Consider the following 18,042-nt stretch of genomic DNA (forward strand, 5'->3'; position numbering starts at 1 on the left):
ATGAAGAAGGGAGGGACACCTGTGTGCAGGATGCCAGGTGAGTGGTGGACACAGCCCGGGGCTGTAGGCCGATGGCTGGGGAAGGCCTGGGGAGGTCTCCTGACCTCCTGCGGCGCCGTCCCCGCAAGGGGATCAGGTCCAGGTTCCCCGTGCACTGCATGTTCATGACCTGAAATCAGACCGGGTGGAAAGCCGGTCACAGCTCCTTTAACTCCCAGGCTCCCAAAAGCCCCAGTGCCCATTGGGCAGAGCTAGTTCTAGGCCTGGAGAGGATGATCACCCAGGGCACAGCTGCTATGAAGGTCACAGATTCTGTATTCTAAAACTGTCCAAAAATATGAGATGACAAGAGGAGAAGGAATGGGGGGAAGGGTTGTAGTCGATAAGGATAAGAATACCAATGCCTATACCTATAGAATAAGGAAAGGAAATATTAATATTAAAAGGCTGTGTGACCAAGGAGTGGAGAGAAGATTTTCTTGCAAAGCTGAGGAGCGTATCTTGGGCAACCACCATCCTGGATGAGCCACGGTATAAGCAACACTAGGAATTAAAAGGAAGAAATGTGATTACAACAGGAAGCTTCCTGTAGGCCTGAAAGAAAAAAGCCAACTCATCAAGTCTGAGAGATGATACACAGAGAGCTCTGCTTTGCCTGTATCTCTTGACTGATTAAACCAGAAGAAAAAAAAAGGGTTGGGGCGCCTGGGTGGCTCAGTCGTTAAGCGTCTGCCTTTGGCTCAGGTCATGATCCCAGGGTCCCGGGATCGAGTCCCACATCGGGCTCCCTGCTCGGCAGGAAGCCTGCTTCTCCCTCTCCCACTCCCCCTGCTTGTGTTCCTGCTCTCGCTATCTCTCTCTCTGTCAAATAAATAAATAAAATCTTAAAAAAAAAAAAAGGGTTAAGCACAACAGTGCTAGGGAGACTGGCAGACCATGTGAATGGGGAAGACATTTAGATGTGGAGAAGCAGTTTACTGATGAAGATTATACATCATTCTTGTCCGCTTGATCAATCCACGTGAGTCTGTAGGGTACTAGTGTACTGTGGATACTAAGTTAACTTACACCTCAAAGAGAAAATAATGCATCCCCCTCCTAAAGAAGCCCTGAGTATTCATAACATCAAGCCTAATGTAAAATAATCAGGAAGAAAAGAATAAGTCCAAAACAGACTGTAGTTTGTTTTCTCAGCTTTCTCCAAAATCTGAACTGTAAGCCTCTGGCTGATCCTATATAAGGTAGTTACAGATTCTTCTAAGATATTCCTAAAATGAAAGACCAATTCCTTTAAGACAGAGAGCTGGTACAGAGCCAGGTGAATAGATTGATCTGTCAAAGCAGGACCCAAATCAGACAGAGTCCCTGAGACAAGGATAAATCATGGGGTCAAAAAGAGTGTCATTGAGCCAAAGAGGGAAAAAATCTTTCCAAGAAAAAAGACCTGAACAAAAACATCAGCACAGTTAGCTGGACACAATGTAACATTTACAATAGTTCCTCCTTCTAGGCTAGAGAACTAGAACCAGGCCTAGAGACAAACTCCAAAAATAACGGACACAGGCCCAGGCCAATAACGCTCCTCATCAGAACAGAGGGAAGAGAGAGACTTCCAGACTTGCTTCCCTTTCTGGAATGAGTACCGGTAACCCTAAAAGGATGATATTAAAGTGTTACATAATTGCTCCTGTCTGAGCTATAATTTTTACCCAAGGCAACAAAGAGATGGAGAGAGACTGGCCTTTAATAGCTATTGTTTTATTATTATAATTACTGTTTACTGAACATCTATATGTTAGATATTACTTGTGTTTACTTGTGTTTCATAGATGAAAAACTGAGGCTTGGAGAAATTACCTGTCCAAGGTCACACAGCTTCTAAGTATCAGACTGGGAGTTTAGCCCAGAGTTCATGCTGTTTCCACTATATTTCCTTTTAAAGAACAGCCTTTTCAAATTCATCCAGCGGCCTCCTCCTCAATTTCATCTCTTAATATCCTATCTCTCAGGCCCCTCTCACGGGCATCTCTTTAATCTCAGAAGTAGCAACCAGCTTAAAGGAGCTTTACTGGGAGACCAGTTATGAAAGAGAAATTAAGTAAAACATGTCCACCAGGGACAGGAGGACTCTGCCTAAGGTCCCAACAATCCCCCAAGGGCATTCAGAGGATTCATGGATATTGCCCTATGAGCAATTCCACCACTTCTTTCTCCCAAGCCCCTCCCATTACCTCCATGGAGCCGGCTTTTCGGTTACGAATGAGGGGTGATCTCCTTGGGAGGCCAGGGCCCTCAGGGGGCTGGGGTGAAGTCTGCAATGCCCGGTCTGGTTCATCCGATGCCTTCCCCGGGCACAGGTTCTCCATGCTGCCTTGGTCTGTTTTCATCTCTTCATTCTACCCACCAACAGGTACAGATCGGAAGGGTGTTAATGGCCTCCAGCCTCCTCATCCCAGACTCCCCAGTCTTTTCACCTCCCTATACTATTTCCAAGTTTCCCATCCCTTGGTTCCTAAATCCTCTAATCTAAAATCCCAGGACTCAGACCCACCTCAGAAGAAGCTGGACGGAATCCACAGCCAGTTGGGGCACTGCCTTCTTCCTCAACACCTTTCACTCCAGGGCTAAAGTGTAGCTCCACATGGAACCGCTCCTCTGATAATGGATCCTATGGGGCATCAACAGATGAAGGGGCAGTGGGAAAAGTTGGATATGGTGGTGGAAGACCACAGGGACAACAGAGAGGAACTCAGAGGATACATCCTCCCAGGGCTGAGGTTTCAGTATCTTACTCCATTCTTGGGCTGATCTATTATAGCTTCCCCTTAACTATAGTCTAGTGTTAAAGGATCCTCATTCCTTCACCTCCACTATTTGAGATTCACCACCCCACATGACTTCCACAACTCTTTCCATCCATCTCCCACAGTAATTCAGCTTTGCTACAGTACATACAGCAGCACACTTCATATATACATACAACACACACATACATACAACACCACACTTGCCTTTGTGGAGCCAGATGAAAAAGGTATAAGAAAGTTTGAGAGAAAAAGACTCACTGTAACATCATCCCAAATTCTATACCCTCCCTAATCCAGAGCTATGTTCCATGGTATTTCTCTGGCTCAACACCATCCCAAAACACTTTTTCTGTTCTAGCAGGAACCTCCAGGTTCCTCTTTGTGACATGCTGTGCTTGGGTATCACACCTAGCTGAATTCTACAAATTATAAGGATATGAAAGTTTCTTTCTAAAATGGGAAGGAGGAGAAAGAAGGGGCACCCTCCTCACCCCACCGTGTTAGCTCCTCACCCGTGTGTTGTCCTCATAAAGCATGATGACAATCTGGGTCATATAGTTGAGCTCTGAGATGGCACTGAGATAAGCCAAAGCTCTCTGCCATTGTGCATCCTGGGTCTCCTACAGAACATAAGAAGAAGAAAATCAATGCCCAAGGACAAGGGAGTCAGGGAAGGAGCAGGGAGACAAAGAGAATACAGAAAGCTTGCAGTAAAAAAGAAACATGAGGAGGAGAGTAAAAGAATGTTGGGGAAAAGTGTTCATAGGTTGAAGGAAGAAAGATCCTTACATCAAGAAGTCCCCCATAACGGAAGACACTGAGTAGGGAGTGGACGTGGCTTTCACTGGTGAAATAGAGACGTGTTCGAACATGGCGGCCTGGGGAGAGCACCCCTCGGGAGTACCTGAGATAAGAGCTAAGTCATGTACACTGTCACATAATCTTCTTCCCACCCCTCCACGAACTCCTTCCTCCCAACTCAAACACTTCTCTCCTTTCCACCCCAGGATCCCTTCTATTCTTAGTTTCCCAAGCTGTCCCAGCCTATATTCCCCCAAGGGCTCCCTGACACACCCCTCCCTCCATCCAGCACCCCTCCCAGCCCTCCCTCACAGGGGATGCAGCTTGTTGACAGACTCATCCTCGTGGGTTCTCTGCAGGTCAAGTAGTATCTTCCGCAACAGTGGAAGACAGAAGCCCACAGCAATTTCCAGTTTCTCCTCCCGACTGATCCCGTACTCCTAGGGGCCACAGGCCAGGAAAAAGTACCTCAGTGAATCTTGTTTTCCTCTTGCCTCATACTCCAAGGCCCAAGATGATGTTTTTCTTCACCTCAGGTCTAGGGTTTCTCTCATGTCCACCACATTCCCCCTCTCCAGGTTTCTCCTCAGTTAGCCTCTTGCACTTAATCAGAGCCAGAGAATTATAGCAACTCAACTTATTTTTTCTCTAAGTTTCCTTCCCCTGCTTCCCACACCATCCCTCCTTTCTGCTTTTCTTCCCTTCCTTTCCCAGTGCCCATCCCCCTAGGCTATGAGACACACCTGGGGAATGACCACATCAGCCAATGCCTTAGAGAGACGTAGCAACTCTGCTGTGCCTTGAAGTCCCAGACTCCCATTGTGCTGCACATCATACTTCACACAGTCATAGATGTCAGGGATCTTACTGATATCATAGCGCCCACTCTTCTGTCGAAAGTCACGTTCCAGTTTGCTCCAACGCTGTAGCATGAGCTCTAGTGTCTCACTGTGGTAGAGTTGCAGGTCTGGAAGGAAGATGGACAGTCAGAAAGAGCCAAAGATTTTATCTCTAACAAAAGACCCTAACAAATTTGCAGTAGAATCAGAGGGATGAGAATGCCTTGTCTCATACATTTAGGAGAGGACACAGGAGTGCCTGAGGAACCCATCCATACCAGAAACCTTGAAGGGAAGATAGTACTATTCATACCTACCTACAGACTTGGGGTCCTGCATCCGTTCCCGGATCTGGTAAGTGAGGTTTTCAATCAGGGCAAATACCTGATCACAGACCTTCACAGGATTCTGGATGACAGCCATGGAGTTGAGGAGGGAAGTGCTTCCAGTGGGAGCCAGCTTTGGGGAACAGAGAGATGAAAAGCAAGATAGGCTCTGTGACAATTGCCCAGAATCCTGCGAGCTTATTACAGAAACTACCTGCAAGTAAGATCTGGTTGTAGGCTCACTCCGATGAGGATTCTTAGGCTACAGGCATACTATCAGTTCTAGGATGAGGGGACTACTCTAACACACAGTTATCTAAGAAGGGTTGAGGGTAAAAGTCTTGGAATCCAGAGGAAATAAAATAGACCTAGGTTCTTTTTTTTTTTTAAGAGAGGGTTGGGGAGGGCCAGAGGGAAAGAGTCTTCAGCAGGCTCCATGTCCAGCATAGGCACCCCCTATATGTATTTTAGAACCCCCAATAAAAGAACCTAGGTCAGGGCACCTGGGTGGCTCAGTTGGTTGAGCATCCGACTCCTGGTTCTGGCTGGGTCACGGTCTTGGGGTGGTGAGATTGAGCCCCACGTTGAGCTCTGTGCTGGGCCATGGAGCCTGCTTGGGATTCTCTATCTTTACCTCCCTCTGCTCATGCACTCTTGCTCTCCATCCCCCCCCTTCTCTCAAATAAATAAAATCTTTAAAAATAAATAAATAAATAAATAAATAAATAAATAAATAAATAAATAAAATACACAAGGAAAATACTGGGGAGGGGCGCCTGGCTGGCTCAGTCAGTTAAGCATCTGACTCTGAAATTCAGCTCAGGTCATGATCTCAGGGTCCTGAGATGGAGCCCCGCACTGGGCTCTGCACTGAGCGTGGAGCCTGCTTGAGATTCTCTCTCTGCTCTCCCTCAGCCCCAGCTCCCCACCCTGCTTGCGTGCGCTCTCTTTCTCTCTAAAAAAAGAAAAAAGAAAGAAAGAAAAGAAAATGCTGGGGAATAAAGATTAAACCAAAACCCTTCAAAATCCCCACAGAATGTTTCATGAGTGGGTAACAGAGATAACATAATCTTATTCCTCCTAACAAAATGCTAGCTTGACCTAGAGCAGAGGTCCTGCCTCAGAGCTAGGTTCCAGCTCAAGCTTTCAGGACAGTGACAGTCAATGAAGAATGGGGAAGGGAAAAGAGGGCTGTGGGTGGAATGCACACATTCAATTAGGTCCTTTGCTAGCAAAAAGAAGCAAGGGAGAAAGAAAAAGTACTTTATTTAAAAAAAAATTTTTTTTTTTTAAGATTTTGTTTATTTATTTGACAGAGAGAGACACAGCGAGAGAGAGAACACAAGCAGGGGGAGTGAGAGAGGGAGAAAGCAGGCTTCCCACAGAGCAGGGAGCCCTATGCGGGGCTCGATCCCAGGACCCTGGGACCATGGCCTGAGCCGAAGGCAGACGCTTAACGACTGAGCCACCCAGGCGCCCCAGAAAAAGTATTTTAGCTTTTTTAATTTGACATTGAGCAATGGATTGGGACATAAGAGAGCAAGATCCTGCCCTTATCAAGTCTTGCTCAGAGAAAAACACAAAAAATGGACATTCTCCAGGCAATGTGCACAGCTACTTAGCTCACTGAAGAACCTATCAGAAATGGTTACACAATACTCTGAATATACTTAATGCAACTGAACTGTATGCTTAAAAATGATTCAAGTGGGGGGCACCCCACTGGCTCAGTCAAAGAGTATGCAACTCTTGATCTCGAGGTTGTGAGTTCAAGCCCCATGTTGGGTGTAGAGATTACTTAAAAATAATTAAAAAAAAAAAATCTTTAAAAAAAATGATTCAAGTGGTACTACAATTTAAAAAAATTTTTTTTCTTTAAAAAAGAACTCAGGGGCGCCTGGGTGGCTCAGTCGTTGGGCGTCTGCCTTCGGCTCAGGTCATGGTCCCAGGGTCCTGGGATCAAGCCCCGCATCGGGCTCCCTGCTCAGCCAGAGGCCTGCTTCTCCCTCTCCCAATCCCCCTGCTTGTGTTCCCTCTCTCGCTGTCTCTCTGTCAAATAAATAAATAAAATCTTAAAAAAAAAAAAAAAAAAATCTAAAAAAGAACTCATCAGAAATCAGCTACCAGTGGTAGGATGGTATAAAATCACCGTCTGGCAAATGATCTCCAGTCAATCATGGCAGGATACATAGGAAAAAAAGATGACCCTGGGGAATGGCATCCACTGTGATTAATACTGTGAGGCAGTACACTATGGTGGCCAACAGCCTGGGCTCTCAGGTGAGACACCTTGGGTTCATACTAGCTGGGTGTCCTTGGAAAGGTCGCCTAAATTCTTCTGAGCCTAGATTTTCTCATCTGTAAAATGGGAGAAAAGTAGTACAGGTCCACAGTTCTTATGATGGATTAAATATGGCCATTAATTCTCTGTCACCTTCCCCTTGCCTAGAATCTGCACTGGCCCTGTGACTGCTTAACCAATAAACAACAACAACAATAACAACAAAACCACAAAGTTACATTGCATTAACTAATTCTGGGCCTACACTTTAAGAGTTTAGAAGGGGGGTACCTGGCTGGCTCAGTTGGTGGAGCACACAGCTCTTGATTTCAGGGTTGTGAGTTCAAGCCCCACATTTGGTGTAGAGATTACTTAAAAATAAAATATATTTTAAAATTTATTTGAGAGAAAGAGCATGAGCAGGAGGGGCAGATGGAGAGGGAGAGAGAATCTCAAGCAGACTCCCCAGTGAGTGGGGAGCCTGACGTGGGGCTCGATCTCACAACCATGAGATCACAACCTTAAAAATAGGGGCACCTGGGTGGCACAGTTGGTTAAGTGTCTGACTTTTGGTTCTGGCTGGGTCATGATCTCAGGGTTGTGAGATTAAGCTCTGTGTTGTGGTCCACATTCAGCGCAGAGTCAGCTTAAAAGACTCTCTCTCCATTTCCCTCTGCCCCTCCCCCGAAGTGTGTGTGCATGTGCGCTCTCTCTCTCAAATAAAGAAATACAATTTTAAAAATAATAATAAAAAAATAAAATCTTAAAAAAAAAAAACCAGCCTGGAAGCTTCTGGTTTTGGGGTGTCCTAAGCTACCATTTAAGAAGTCTGGCTACAATGCTAAGAAACCACATGGAGAAAACATGTGGAGAGGAGAGGCTCTAAGATTACAAGGAGAGCAAGAAGAAGGAGAAAGCCCAGCCATCTCAGCAACCCAGTCGAGCCTTCAGATGGTTTCAGCCCCAAAACCTGGCCAGTATCTGGACAATTTTAGGAGACAGCCCAGTCAAGACCAGCTGAGCCTAGAACTATGAGTAAGATAACAGAATGGATATCATTTTAAGTCACTGAGTTTTGGGGTAGTTTTTTTTTTTTTTTTTTTTTTTTAATTTGAGACAGAGAGAATGAGAGAGAGAGAGCACATGAGAGGGGGGAGGGTCAGAGGCAGAAGCAGGCTCCCTGCCGAGCAGGGAGCCCGATGCGGGACTCGATCCAGGGACTCCAGGATCATGACCTGAGCCGAAGGCACTCGCTTAACCAACTGAGCCACCCAGGCGCCCCTTGGGGTAGTTTTTTATGCATCAATAGATAACTGAAACATTATTTCATTCAGAATCCTTGGGACCTGCTGAGTTTTGGAACTGAGACTTTTTCAGACTTTAGGAAGCTAATATAGTACATATGTCACATGTTATATAGTATCTCCAACAGGGCTTAGCGCATAACTAAACACATTTACATTTCTGCAGCACAATATATGATGATTCACACTAAACAAAATAAATACGAATTAGAAATAGTCTTATCATGTCAGGTTTTGCTACCAAATGAATCTTGGTGCCAAATCTTTTTTGCTGTTGAAACTGTGGATAAGAGATTGTAGGCCCATACTTACCTCAAAGGGTAAAGATTAAATGAGATAATGTATGGAAAGCAGTGCCTACCATGTAGTAAGCACCATTACTGATCACTATCATTTAGAAGTCCAGGAATTTGGGATGGGGGTATGCTGGGCACAAAAATAGGGAGAGCCTGACCTGATCGTAATCCTCAGGACCAAAAGGGGCATCCTGCTGCAAAATATGGTGCAGTCGAGCCTTCACCCGATGCTGGCAGCTGCTCAAGGAATCGCCATCACTGTCCAGGAGCCCATTCATGTTGGCACTCTTCACCATTTGTACCAAAATGGGTGTTAGCTCTCCTTCTAGAGCCAGAAGGCCCTGGAGAGGAAGCACAACATCTATTAGTTTCCCTTCCAGTCTACGTCCTCTAGGCCTACACAGTCCCAGAGATCAAATGGGAGCTGGCTTGGAGAGGAGGGGTATAGGTCAAGGGGCCTACCCCCACTAATTATTCTCAGCTCATTCTCAGTAGTATAGAATGGGTCAAACACAAGCAGAAACTTCTCTGAGTCAGCACATAAACATCCTGACATTTTCCAACTAGTTCTCCAAACTCTCGGTTTCTCTACCTAACGGAAGCTGGGACTGTGGGAGAACTGTAAGTGTGCACCTTGGCAAAGGCTGCAGCAGTCATTTGGACACGGCCCTCATCAGAGGCATAGATCTTGAGATCGTGGCGGAAAGTGCTATGGAGACGAAGCAGCCCACAACCGGGGAAGCCAGCATAATCACCTGGGGGTAAAGGGGAGGAACAGGAATGGACTGCTATAAATACCCACATGGAAGGAAGAATGCTCTTTCCCCCATTAACTTCCCCATTGCCTCTAACTGTTCATTCCCCCAACTTATTCTCTAATCATCTTATCCAAGCCCTGCTAGTTACCTCCAAAATACTCACCCTGTCCTCCAGGGTACATGCAGCGAAAAGCTCGCCCCAGCTCCTCAGCCTGAACACGGCCAGCAGGAGTTAGTTCTCCACCCCACTTCAGTACTAGCAACAGAGATGGGGCCAGGGCCTCCTGCTGTGGGTCTGCAGGAATAAGGGGCAGTGAATAGGTCTCATCTAAGGAAAATAGTGGGGACATCTAAATGTCAGGTCTTCTGAGGAGCCCAGAAAGGTGATTTAAGGTAGAGGTCATCTAAAGGTTTAAGAATAAGAGACCTGAATGGTAATGGGAAGGGGGTATTATATCTTACCTTGCCCCTCATTAGTAGCTTTTACTCCATGAGGGTAGTAAGTCAACTGCACCTTCCGGTTGATGCCAGAGAAATGACCATACCTGTAGGATAAACTCACAGTTTACTTTTTACCCCAGCACTCAGTTCTCACTGTCATTGGCTCCCCTTTCCTATCCCCTTTCTCACATCTCCAGCACAGACTTCAGCTGCTCTAGTTTCCCAGTCTTCTCCTCGATCTCACCACCTGGTTCTTTCTCCAGTTCAGCCAATAACAGCCTTGTGATATCCAGAACCTCCTAGAGGAAATAACAGGATATCCATACAGGAGGCCAAGTCCTGACAAGTTACCCTTTCATCCTGGCCTCTCATTGAGGCCCCCAATCCTATTTTCTCTAACTTCCCCATAGCACTGCTCCTCCCAGCCAGATTCCACATGTTACCTGTAGCTGCTCGGGCCGCTTCAGTTTTAATTTACCCGTCTTGTAGCCACCATGTTTTTCAAATAGACTGAAAAACCTGAAGAAATAAGGAAAAGCTTCAGTATGGGGTAAGACCGTTAAAATCTTGGGGAGCTGCCCCATCCCCATCTCCCTCACAAATACCTGTCTAAATTAGGACATTCTTCCTACCTTGGATGTGTCACCTCCATCTTCATTTTCTGTTTGGGGGTACGATCCCCATGACGGATAATTGCAATGACACAACGAAGTTCCATCCTAAGATAGAGAATGTTGTTAGAGCCTCTCCTTCCCACACCAACTCCCATCATTTCATCTTATTTGACATGTCAAAGAACAGAGGAAAAACTATCGGAGATTAGGCAAATAGGTAGGGTCAAGGAAAATGCCTGGAAGATACCCAGGCTCCACTAGTCAGATGGTAGAGGGTCAGAAAGTAACCACTGGTCTGACTCAGGTGCCTTAAGTAGGTTACTCCAGATTTTATACTTTTGCTCACATAGTGCCAGATGTGGTAGGGACAATGGGAATGTCCTCAGCCTCTGTGGGGATGGACCATGGGATCTGGAACTGTGGAGCAAGCTCCCGCATGATGGTGTTCCTAGAAGAAACATGAAGAACTGTATGAAAATGAATGAACCAGAACCACACATGTAAATAAAGCTCACAAAAACTAGCAAGTTGTAGAGGAATACATTATATAAAGTCTAAAAACATGCCCCCCCCCAAAACGCATAGATGTAATAAAAGTATTAACAAATGCATGGGAATGACAGTGGCGTCTGGGTGGCTCAGTTGGTTAAGAGTCCCACACTTGGTTTCAGCTCAGGTCATGATGTCATGGGTCTTGAGACTGAGCCCCACATCAGGCTCTATGCTCAGTGGGGAGTCTGCTTGAGATTCTCTCCCTCTGCCCCTTCCCCCACTTTCTCTCGAGTGCACATTCTGTCTCTCTAAAATAAATAAATTTTTTTTAAAAATGCATGGGAATGACAAACACCAAATTAAGGATTGTCGTTATCTCTGGGTGGGAGGGAAAGGGATGTAATTAGCAAGGGGGGTAGGGGCCTCAGCTATATTCTTTTTTTTTTTTTAAGATCTATTTATTTATTTTAGAGACAGAGAGAATGTGAGTGTGGAGAGGGGCAGAGGAAGAGGGAGAGGGAGAATCCTTAAGCAGACTCCCCACTGAGTGTGGAGCCGGACACAGGGCTTGATCCCTGGACCCTGAGATCATGACCTGAGCAGAAATCAAGAGTCGGCCACTTAACCAACTGAGTCACCCAGGAGCCCCAATTCTTAATATTCTATTTCTAAAGCTTGACGGTGAATACATGAATACTCACCATATGCATCATTCTTTCCACATTTTTAAATATCATGTGGTGAATTTTTTTAAAAGAGAAGTTTTAAAATAGTATATGTTTAGTACAATAAATATAATTTGTTTATATATGGTAGAAGAAGACACAATGGTATATATAAAACTGTTAACAGAGTGCAGCGTTAGGAAGGCAAGAGGGCTAAGGAGCCCTTTTTCTATTTTCCTTTTTCCCTCTTAAATCCTTTTTTACACTATTTAAAATAAAGCAAAAGCTTTCTAACTTTCTTCTCTAAGCCCATTCTGCCCAGTCCAGACCACTGTGTCTCTTACCCCAGAATCTTAGCACAGTCGTCATAGTATTTCATCGAATTCTTGACAAAACTGAAGCCATTGACATCACACACAAAGGAGTGACCATTGGCACGAAGAAGGTCAAAACCACAAACTGTTTGCTGCAGTGCAAAGAGGCAAGATGAGAACAAGAGAGCCACTCTTTCTTCCCAGACCCCTGCTCCTGTCTCGTACCCTCACTCCAAGCACCACCCACCATGGGCCTTCCTCCACCTTAAAAGCTACGCAGACTTTCCTGGCCACCAGCTTTTCCATGGCAGTCAGCATGACTGGATATCGAATCTCTTTCCCTTCACTGTCTCGTTCGACCTTCCCATCCAGAGCTGGAGATTTTCTGGCTTCAGCATGGGCATAATCGGGCCCCACTGTATATACCTGCAGGTACATAGCATCACTGAGTATGCCCACTGCTCATCCTGTATATGAGAAGATAATATGAGCACTAGGTCTGTAAACTAGTTTCAGAGTAAAAACAAAAACAAAAACAAAAAAACCCTGAGTATAAAGAACAAGGAGACTGACATTTTTCTTACTGAGTCCCACTGAAGTATCCTTATGAAGGTTTCTCTTTGGGCCTCCAGAGCTATTACCTAGTCCTCATTGAGAAATAACTTACCAACATTATACCATTTTCCACGCTACACTTGCCCTTGCTCTGATAGTACAATGTAAAGGTCTACTTCTCTCAATATCTTCACCTGAATATGAAAGCAAATCACATTCATGCTTTATTTTCTATGACTCTCTCCATACACTTCCACTTGCTTCCCATGCACCCCATCCCACCCAGACATTTATGACTACTTAAATCCCTATATCCACCATAACCTTGACATCTGTGCCATCTGTTGGCATAAACTCCTCATAGATGTATGATCCTGTCTTTCGGACACTGCTCTCGGGAGAGTAAACGCTGCTTCGGCTGCCAATCTTCAGGAAGAAAAAGAAGGAAAAAACGTTACCTCCACATTGTCCCCAAATCCTCCAGCTTCCCTCCCCACAACCTCATTCTTGTCCTTCAATCTATCTGACTTCCCCAAATGTTTAAATGTCTCCCATACCTTACGGAAGAGGCGCTGACTTCCTCCTCCAGCTGAACTCGGGTAGTAGATGTAAACATTATGGTCCTCTGCACTCACTGGCTTCTCCACAAAGGGCTTGGGAAAGACAGCTCCATTTACCTCTACCTGGTCTTCACCTTCTATGAGGTTGCATTCTGAAAGACAGGTATGTGGTCATTTCCAGGGTTGAGAATTGTAGAATGCTTCCAACTCCCATTTCTCTGAGTTTTAATCTCCATAACCCCCAAATTTCTATGACCTATCTTAACCTATCTATGACCTACTATAAATATAGTAGAATCTACCTAAGAGGTCCAAGGCTCTGTTCGAGAACCCATAGCTCTAACTCTACCCATAATCCAATAACCAAAGGCTCACTGAGATAAGTAGTACATGGAGATGTCTAGAGGATGGACAACTGGGCTAAGTCACAGAAAGCAAGGACAGGACTGGACAAAGCCAGGTACTCACCCTCAGGCCGGGCAGGGTCACGGTTGAGCACAGCATATCGAGGCAGATCAATACCCTCCTCCTGCAGGATCCGGTACACCTCCCTCCTGTTGCCCCCAAATAAATTAGCTGGGAGAGGTGGGAGACAGTGACCAAGGGAAGAGGCTAGGGATTTCATTTGCTCAGGAACTGGTAGATATCAGGGTATAGAACTCAAGAGGGCATGTTACAAAAATTAAGCATGTTTATTTGATCCTCCCAGAGTGGGCTCCATAAATAGGCATGATCTCCGGGCTACCCATCCCACCAATCAACAGAAAGCTATACCTATCCTGGATGTAATACTGCATAGCCAGGTCATTGATAAGAAAGGGGTTTCGAAGCTTGGAGTAAGCAACAGCTTTGTCCAGAGGAAATCCTGGGATAGAGAAAGGAAATAGATAAAAGTAAAAACGTGAAAGAGAGTGAGAAAATGGCAAGAGAAACAGAGAGATGTATTAAAGCTAAAGTTGCCACTAAGCTCCTCTACCCATCCAACCCATCACTTATCCTTCTGCCCAACTTCCCAAGTCTAGAATATCCATCAGGAAAAAGTGAAAAAGATATTTTTAGGGTCCTTCCAGAGACACACAATTCTGTCAGAGATCCTAAGAGCCTTAGATCCTGAGGTTTGAATGTGGCCTTTAAACCACCTCCAGCAACTCTTCCATGATACAGGGAAAGCAAACCCCGCCCCCTGCACTGTTCTCCAGTGTGTCAGGAAGAGCTGATGACCTCTGTACTACTTGACAGTAAGAACCTCATTTCCCAGTCTAGCATTCGCAACTCCATTCCCTCCCATTTTCCTTCACAGACTCCAACCTTTGGAGTGGAAAGAGATGAGGCAGTGGCAAGATGGCCAGTTTTCCACAGGTTCGTTGAGGATCACATCTTCTCCCAGAATGATAACAGTTAGGTAGTCAAACCTGCAGAGTCGCTCTAGGATTTGGGTCATTGGCTTGGACTTGGATTTCTTGGTCATGGCACAGATGCCAACAATGATCTGAGGTTCAGGAGGCTATAGAGAAGAAGTGCTGTCAGGAACTTAGGAACTTCCCACCAAGACCATCCCTATTAGGGAACACTGTCTCATCTCCTTTGAGCACAGAGTTTCTTGCCAGGACTTTGGACCTATGGGGAAATGCTGTCTCCTAACTTAGGTCTAGAATGGAGTGCGTGTAGGGATTCCTACTGCCTAAAGAATAGGAGTCTTTCCACAGTAGGAAATGTGTGCTCAGGCAGAAGAGCCAGAGAACCAATAACCATGACACAACAGGACGAGGGCATAATGGCAGGGGATTCAAAGATAAGTAATTTAACCAATCTCTACTGCCTCTCCACTTAATCAGGATAGGGCTTTTTTATGACAGGAAATCTATGCATTTAGAAAGAGCAGAGAAGTGTCTCCAACCAATGGAATCTCAACTCTCCATGAAAGGGGTCCCAACACCAAGTTACATTATTTTCTTTAGTCTTACCACTTCATCCTCCTCATCCTCAAGGAGCTCGCTGTCACTCTCTTCTGTCCTCATGCCTATTCCACGGGTGCCCAGCCCCTCATCTCCAGCTCCCAGGAAGAAGTGGGCTGTGGCACTCTCGCCCTCACTGGCCGGCAGTGACCACATCCCCGCCGGAGCACCCACTCATCCCGTTCTGCAATGGAGGGTATCCCATTAGCTCAGAATCCAAACCCCATGGCAGTGGTGGGGATGGGGCATGGGGAATGATAAAATAAAGAGGGAACCACAAGGAGACTAGGGGAAACAGGAAACAAAACTATGGTAAAAAGGAGCAACGGGAAAAGAGGCACGTGGGCTATGACTTGACATGACTAAAGATCCCTAAGAGAAAAGCAAGGTCTCCCTTTTCCTCTCCACTCACCCCACTCCCAACCATGAGACTGGTGAGAGGATAAGTAGGTTAACCCTTACAGTGCTGGCATGTCCCTGATTCTGCCAGCAGGAAACACCATTAACTCCAGCAGCAAGTGGAAAAGGCAGTTCCTCATGGAAGGCTACTGTTGATTCCTACCAGAAGAGAAGATTAGAGTGGCATTTCCAATTTTTGATTCATTCCAAATGTTCCTATCCCTTCACCATCTCCCCACAGTAGTGTTGAACTCAGGGATTTAATTCAAGAGCAGAGGGAAGGAGAGAGCTCAGCTAGCTGCCTTTGACCTTAAGTCCCATCTTCATTCCTACAAAGGATTAACTCAAAAAACATTTATCGAGGGCACCCTATGTTCTTTTTTTTTTTTTTTTAAGATTTTATTTATTTGACAGAGAGAGTGAGAGAGCACAAGCAGGGGGAGCAACAGAGGGAGAGGGAGAAGCAGGCTCCCTGCTGAGCAGGAAGCTGTGGGGCCTGATCCCAGAACCCTGGGATCATGACCTGAGCTGAAGGCAGACGCTTAACCGACTGAGACATCCAGGCACCCCGAGGGCACCCTATGTTCTAAGCATTATATCAGAACATTAAAATCCTCTATGTCCCCTGTCCCTCCTTCACGTGCTCCACTTTAAAAGACAAATGCCCAAGTCCAGAAAATCTGTCAAGGAAAGAGGTCTAGTGTTGACTGGGAGGTTGAGGATATGGGCATGCATACAATTGCCTCCAACCCATTCTCAGACCAAAATTTCAGTTTTCTCTCTACCATGTCCTGGTACTACAGACCCAAGTCTGGTCTAGGCCGAGGTCCCTTACACCAGAAGCTACAATAGGAAAAAATTCTGTCTAGAGCCATAATCAGTTAGAGCATCTTAAGACTTATACTTGAATCAGAACAATCTGGTAGTTCCATTTCTGCATACATACACCTACCGTAGTGGTTCTTAACTAATTGTGATTATGCTGGTTATCAGACATTTGGTAGGAAGCATTTTTGGTTGTCACAGCTGGGAAGGTGCTATTGGCATCTAATGAGTAGAGGCCAAGGATGCTGCTTCACAGTTTAAAACGCATAGAATATTCCCCCACAACAAAGAACTATCTAGTCCAAAATGTCAGTAGTGTCGAGGTTGAGAATTTCTGCTATAAAAAACTCTCCCGGGTGCCTGGGTGGCTCAGTTGGTTAAGCGACTGCCTTCAGCTCAGGTCATGATCCTGGGGTCCCGGGATCGAGTCCCGCATCGGGCTCCCTGCTCGGCGGGGAGTCTGCTTCTCCCTCTGACCCTCCTCCCTCTCATGCTCTCTGTCTCTCATTCTCTCTCTCTCGAATAAATAAATAAAATCTTTAAAAAAAAAAAAACTCTCCCACATAACAAGACATGGGCAAAGATGTTCATAACCTCACTGCTGGTAATGGGAAGAACTGAAAACTCAGAGGTCACAAGTAGAATGGATAAATACACTGTAGTACATACAAATGATAAACAGCGATTTTTAAAAATGAATCAAAGATTTAACAATATGGACAATTTCCAAATGCAAACTGCAGAAATACACATGCAGTACAATTCAGTTTGCATAAGTAAAAAATATTACATGTATTTATGACTGTATACATAATTAGTAAAAGTCTAAAAATATGGACTGGAAAGAAAGACATTAAAGTCATGATAGTGGTTACCTCTGAGAGGGGAAAATGGAACTGAGAAGGATCTGAGTGGAACTTTCCAACCTTATCTGTAATGTTTATTTCAATTTTTAAAAAAAATCTAAAGCAAATACACAAAAGGTTAACATTTGTTAATACTAAAGTGCAGGGATATGGGTATGCTGCTTTTTTCCAAAAATAAAATTGAGTCACCCAGCAGCGATTTTTCACATTCTCCAAAAGTTCTCAGAAATACTAACCAATGACTCTAATGAAAGCCAGAAACACCTTAAGTAAACGAATTTCGTCTTACAGATTTTTTAAATGGTCTCCAACAATTATTTTGTATTTTTATTTAAAACCCTTCCATTGCAAGTGGGATTTGCACCTTTAATTAGAAAGAGCTAACCTTTATGCAGCCCTTAACCTTTCTAGTCTTTACCATCTGCTTGTCTCCACTGGTCAACTACAACACGCTCCTTAGACTTAACATTTCCAGTTGTCAGGGCGCCTGGGTGGCTCAGTCAGTTAAGCGTCAGAATCCAAGTCATGATCCTGGGGTCCTGGGATTGAGGCCCAGTTGGGCTCCCTGCTCAGTGGGGAATCTGCTTCTCCCTCTCCCTCCCCGGCTTGTGCTCTCTCACTCTGACTCAAATAAATAAATAAAATCTTAAAAAAAAATTTCCAGTTGTCTATTGCAGATCTTCATACACTCCCCCTCCTGATTAACAGGCTATTTCTTTGAACTCCTTTTTAGTGACCTGACCCAACTTCCATGATTTGTGGCATTCCCAAGGTCCCTGTATAGTTTAAGCAAGCAGAATTTTCTTGCACCTTTATACCTTATCTGAAGCAGGGGTTTTCTCTCATGTCTAAGATTCCTAACCCTTCACCCTTTTTTCCATTAAGTCCTTCCTGGTTTTCTACTGAATGTATATAGTCATTTTCCTGAAATTCTATTATATAAC

General features: G+C 45.0%; 2 protein-coding genes across 20 annotated transcripts in view; one reads left to right on the forward strand and one right to left on the reverse strand.

The window, feature by feature from the left end:
• Positions 1-18,042, forward strand: part of SERF2 (small EDRK-rich factor 2) — a 152,098-nt gene that overhangs the window by 30,277 nt on the left and 103,779 nt on the right. The window lies entirely within an intron of this gene.
• Positions 1-18,042, reverse strand: part of PPIP5K1 (diphosphoinositol pentakisphosphate kinase 1) — a 46,399-nt gene that overhangs the window by 26,837 nt on the left and 1,520 nt on the right. For 7 of the 19 annotated variants that reach the window (XM_081829502.1, XM_081829500.1, XM_081829498.1 and 4 more), the window contains exons 2-26: positions 15,471-15,566; positions 15,018-15,192; positions 14,362-14,557; positions 13,828-13,918; positions 13,522-13,607; positions 13,051-13,205; positions 12,818-12,919; positions 12,203-12,364; positions 11,969-12,090; positions 10,814-10,915; positions 10,486-10,572; positions 10,297-10,372; positions 10,043-10,152; positions 9,875-9,957; positions 9,576-9,707; positions 9,288-9,409; positions 8,813-8,995; positions 4,765-4,906; positions 4,352-4,575; positions 3,921-4,048; positions 3,597-3,711; positions 3,320-3,427; positions 2,552-2,668; positions 2,232-2,396; positions 20-169 (exon numbers count right to left, since the gene is read on the reverse strand). In XM_081829502.1, the coding sequence (XP_081685628.1) occupies positions 20-169; positions 2,232-2,396; positions 2,552-2,668; positions 3,320-3,427; positions 3,597-3,711; positions 3,921-4,048; positions 4,352-4,575; positions 4,765-4,906; positions 8,813-8,995; positions 9,288-9,409; positions 9,576-9,707; positions 9,875-9,957; positions 10,043-10,152; positions 10,297-10,372; positions 10,486-10,572; positions 10,814-10,915; positions 11,969-12,090; positions 12,203-12,364; positions 12,818-12,919; positions 13,051-13,205; positions 13,522-13,607; positions 13,828-13,918; positions 14,362-14,557; positions 15,018-15,164 (3,105 nt within the window). In that variant the 5' untranslated portion in view covers positions 15,165-15,192; positions 15,471-15,566. Of the gene's footprint in view, positions 1-19; positions 170-2,231; positions 2,397-2,551; positions 2,669-3,319; positions 3,428-3,596; positions 3,712-3,920; positions 4,049-4,351; positions 4,576-4,764; positions 4,907-8,812; positions 8,996-9,287; positions 9,410-9,575; positions 9,708-9,874; positions 9,958-10,042; positions 10,153-10,296; positions 10,373-10,485; positions 10,573-10,813; positions 10,916-11,968; positions 12,091-12,202; positions 12,406-12,817; positions 12,920-13,050; positions 13,206-13,521; positions 13,630-13,827; positions 13,919-14,361; positions 14,558-15,017; positions 15,193-15,420; positions 15,567-18,042 lie in introns of those variants that run through there. The other 12 variants (XM_081829504.1, XM_006731683.3, XM_031026358.2 and 9 more) reach the window with 7 other exon arrangements.

Source organism: Leptonychotes weddellii, chromosome 9 (assembly GCF_054177405.1).
Source record: "Leptonychotes weddellii isolate Sample4059 chromosome 9, ASM5417740v2, whole genome shotgun sequence".
NCBI lineage: Eukaryota > Metazoa > Chordata > Mammalia > Carnivora > Phocidae > Leptonychotes > Leptonychotes weddellii.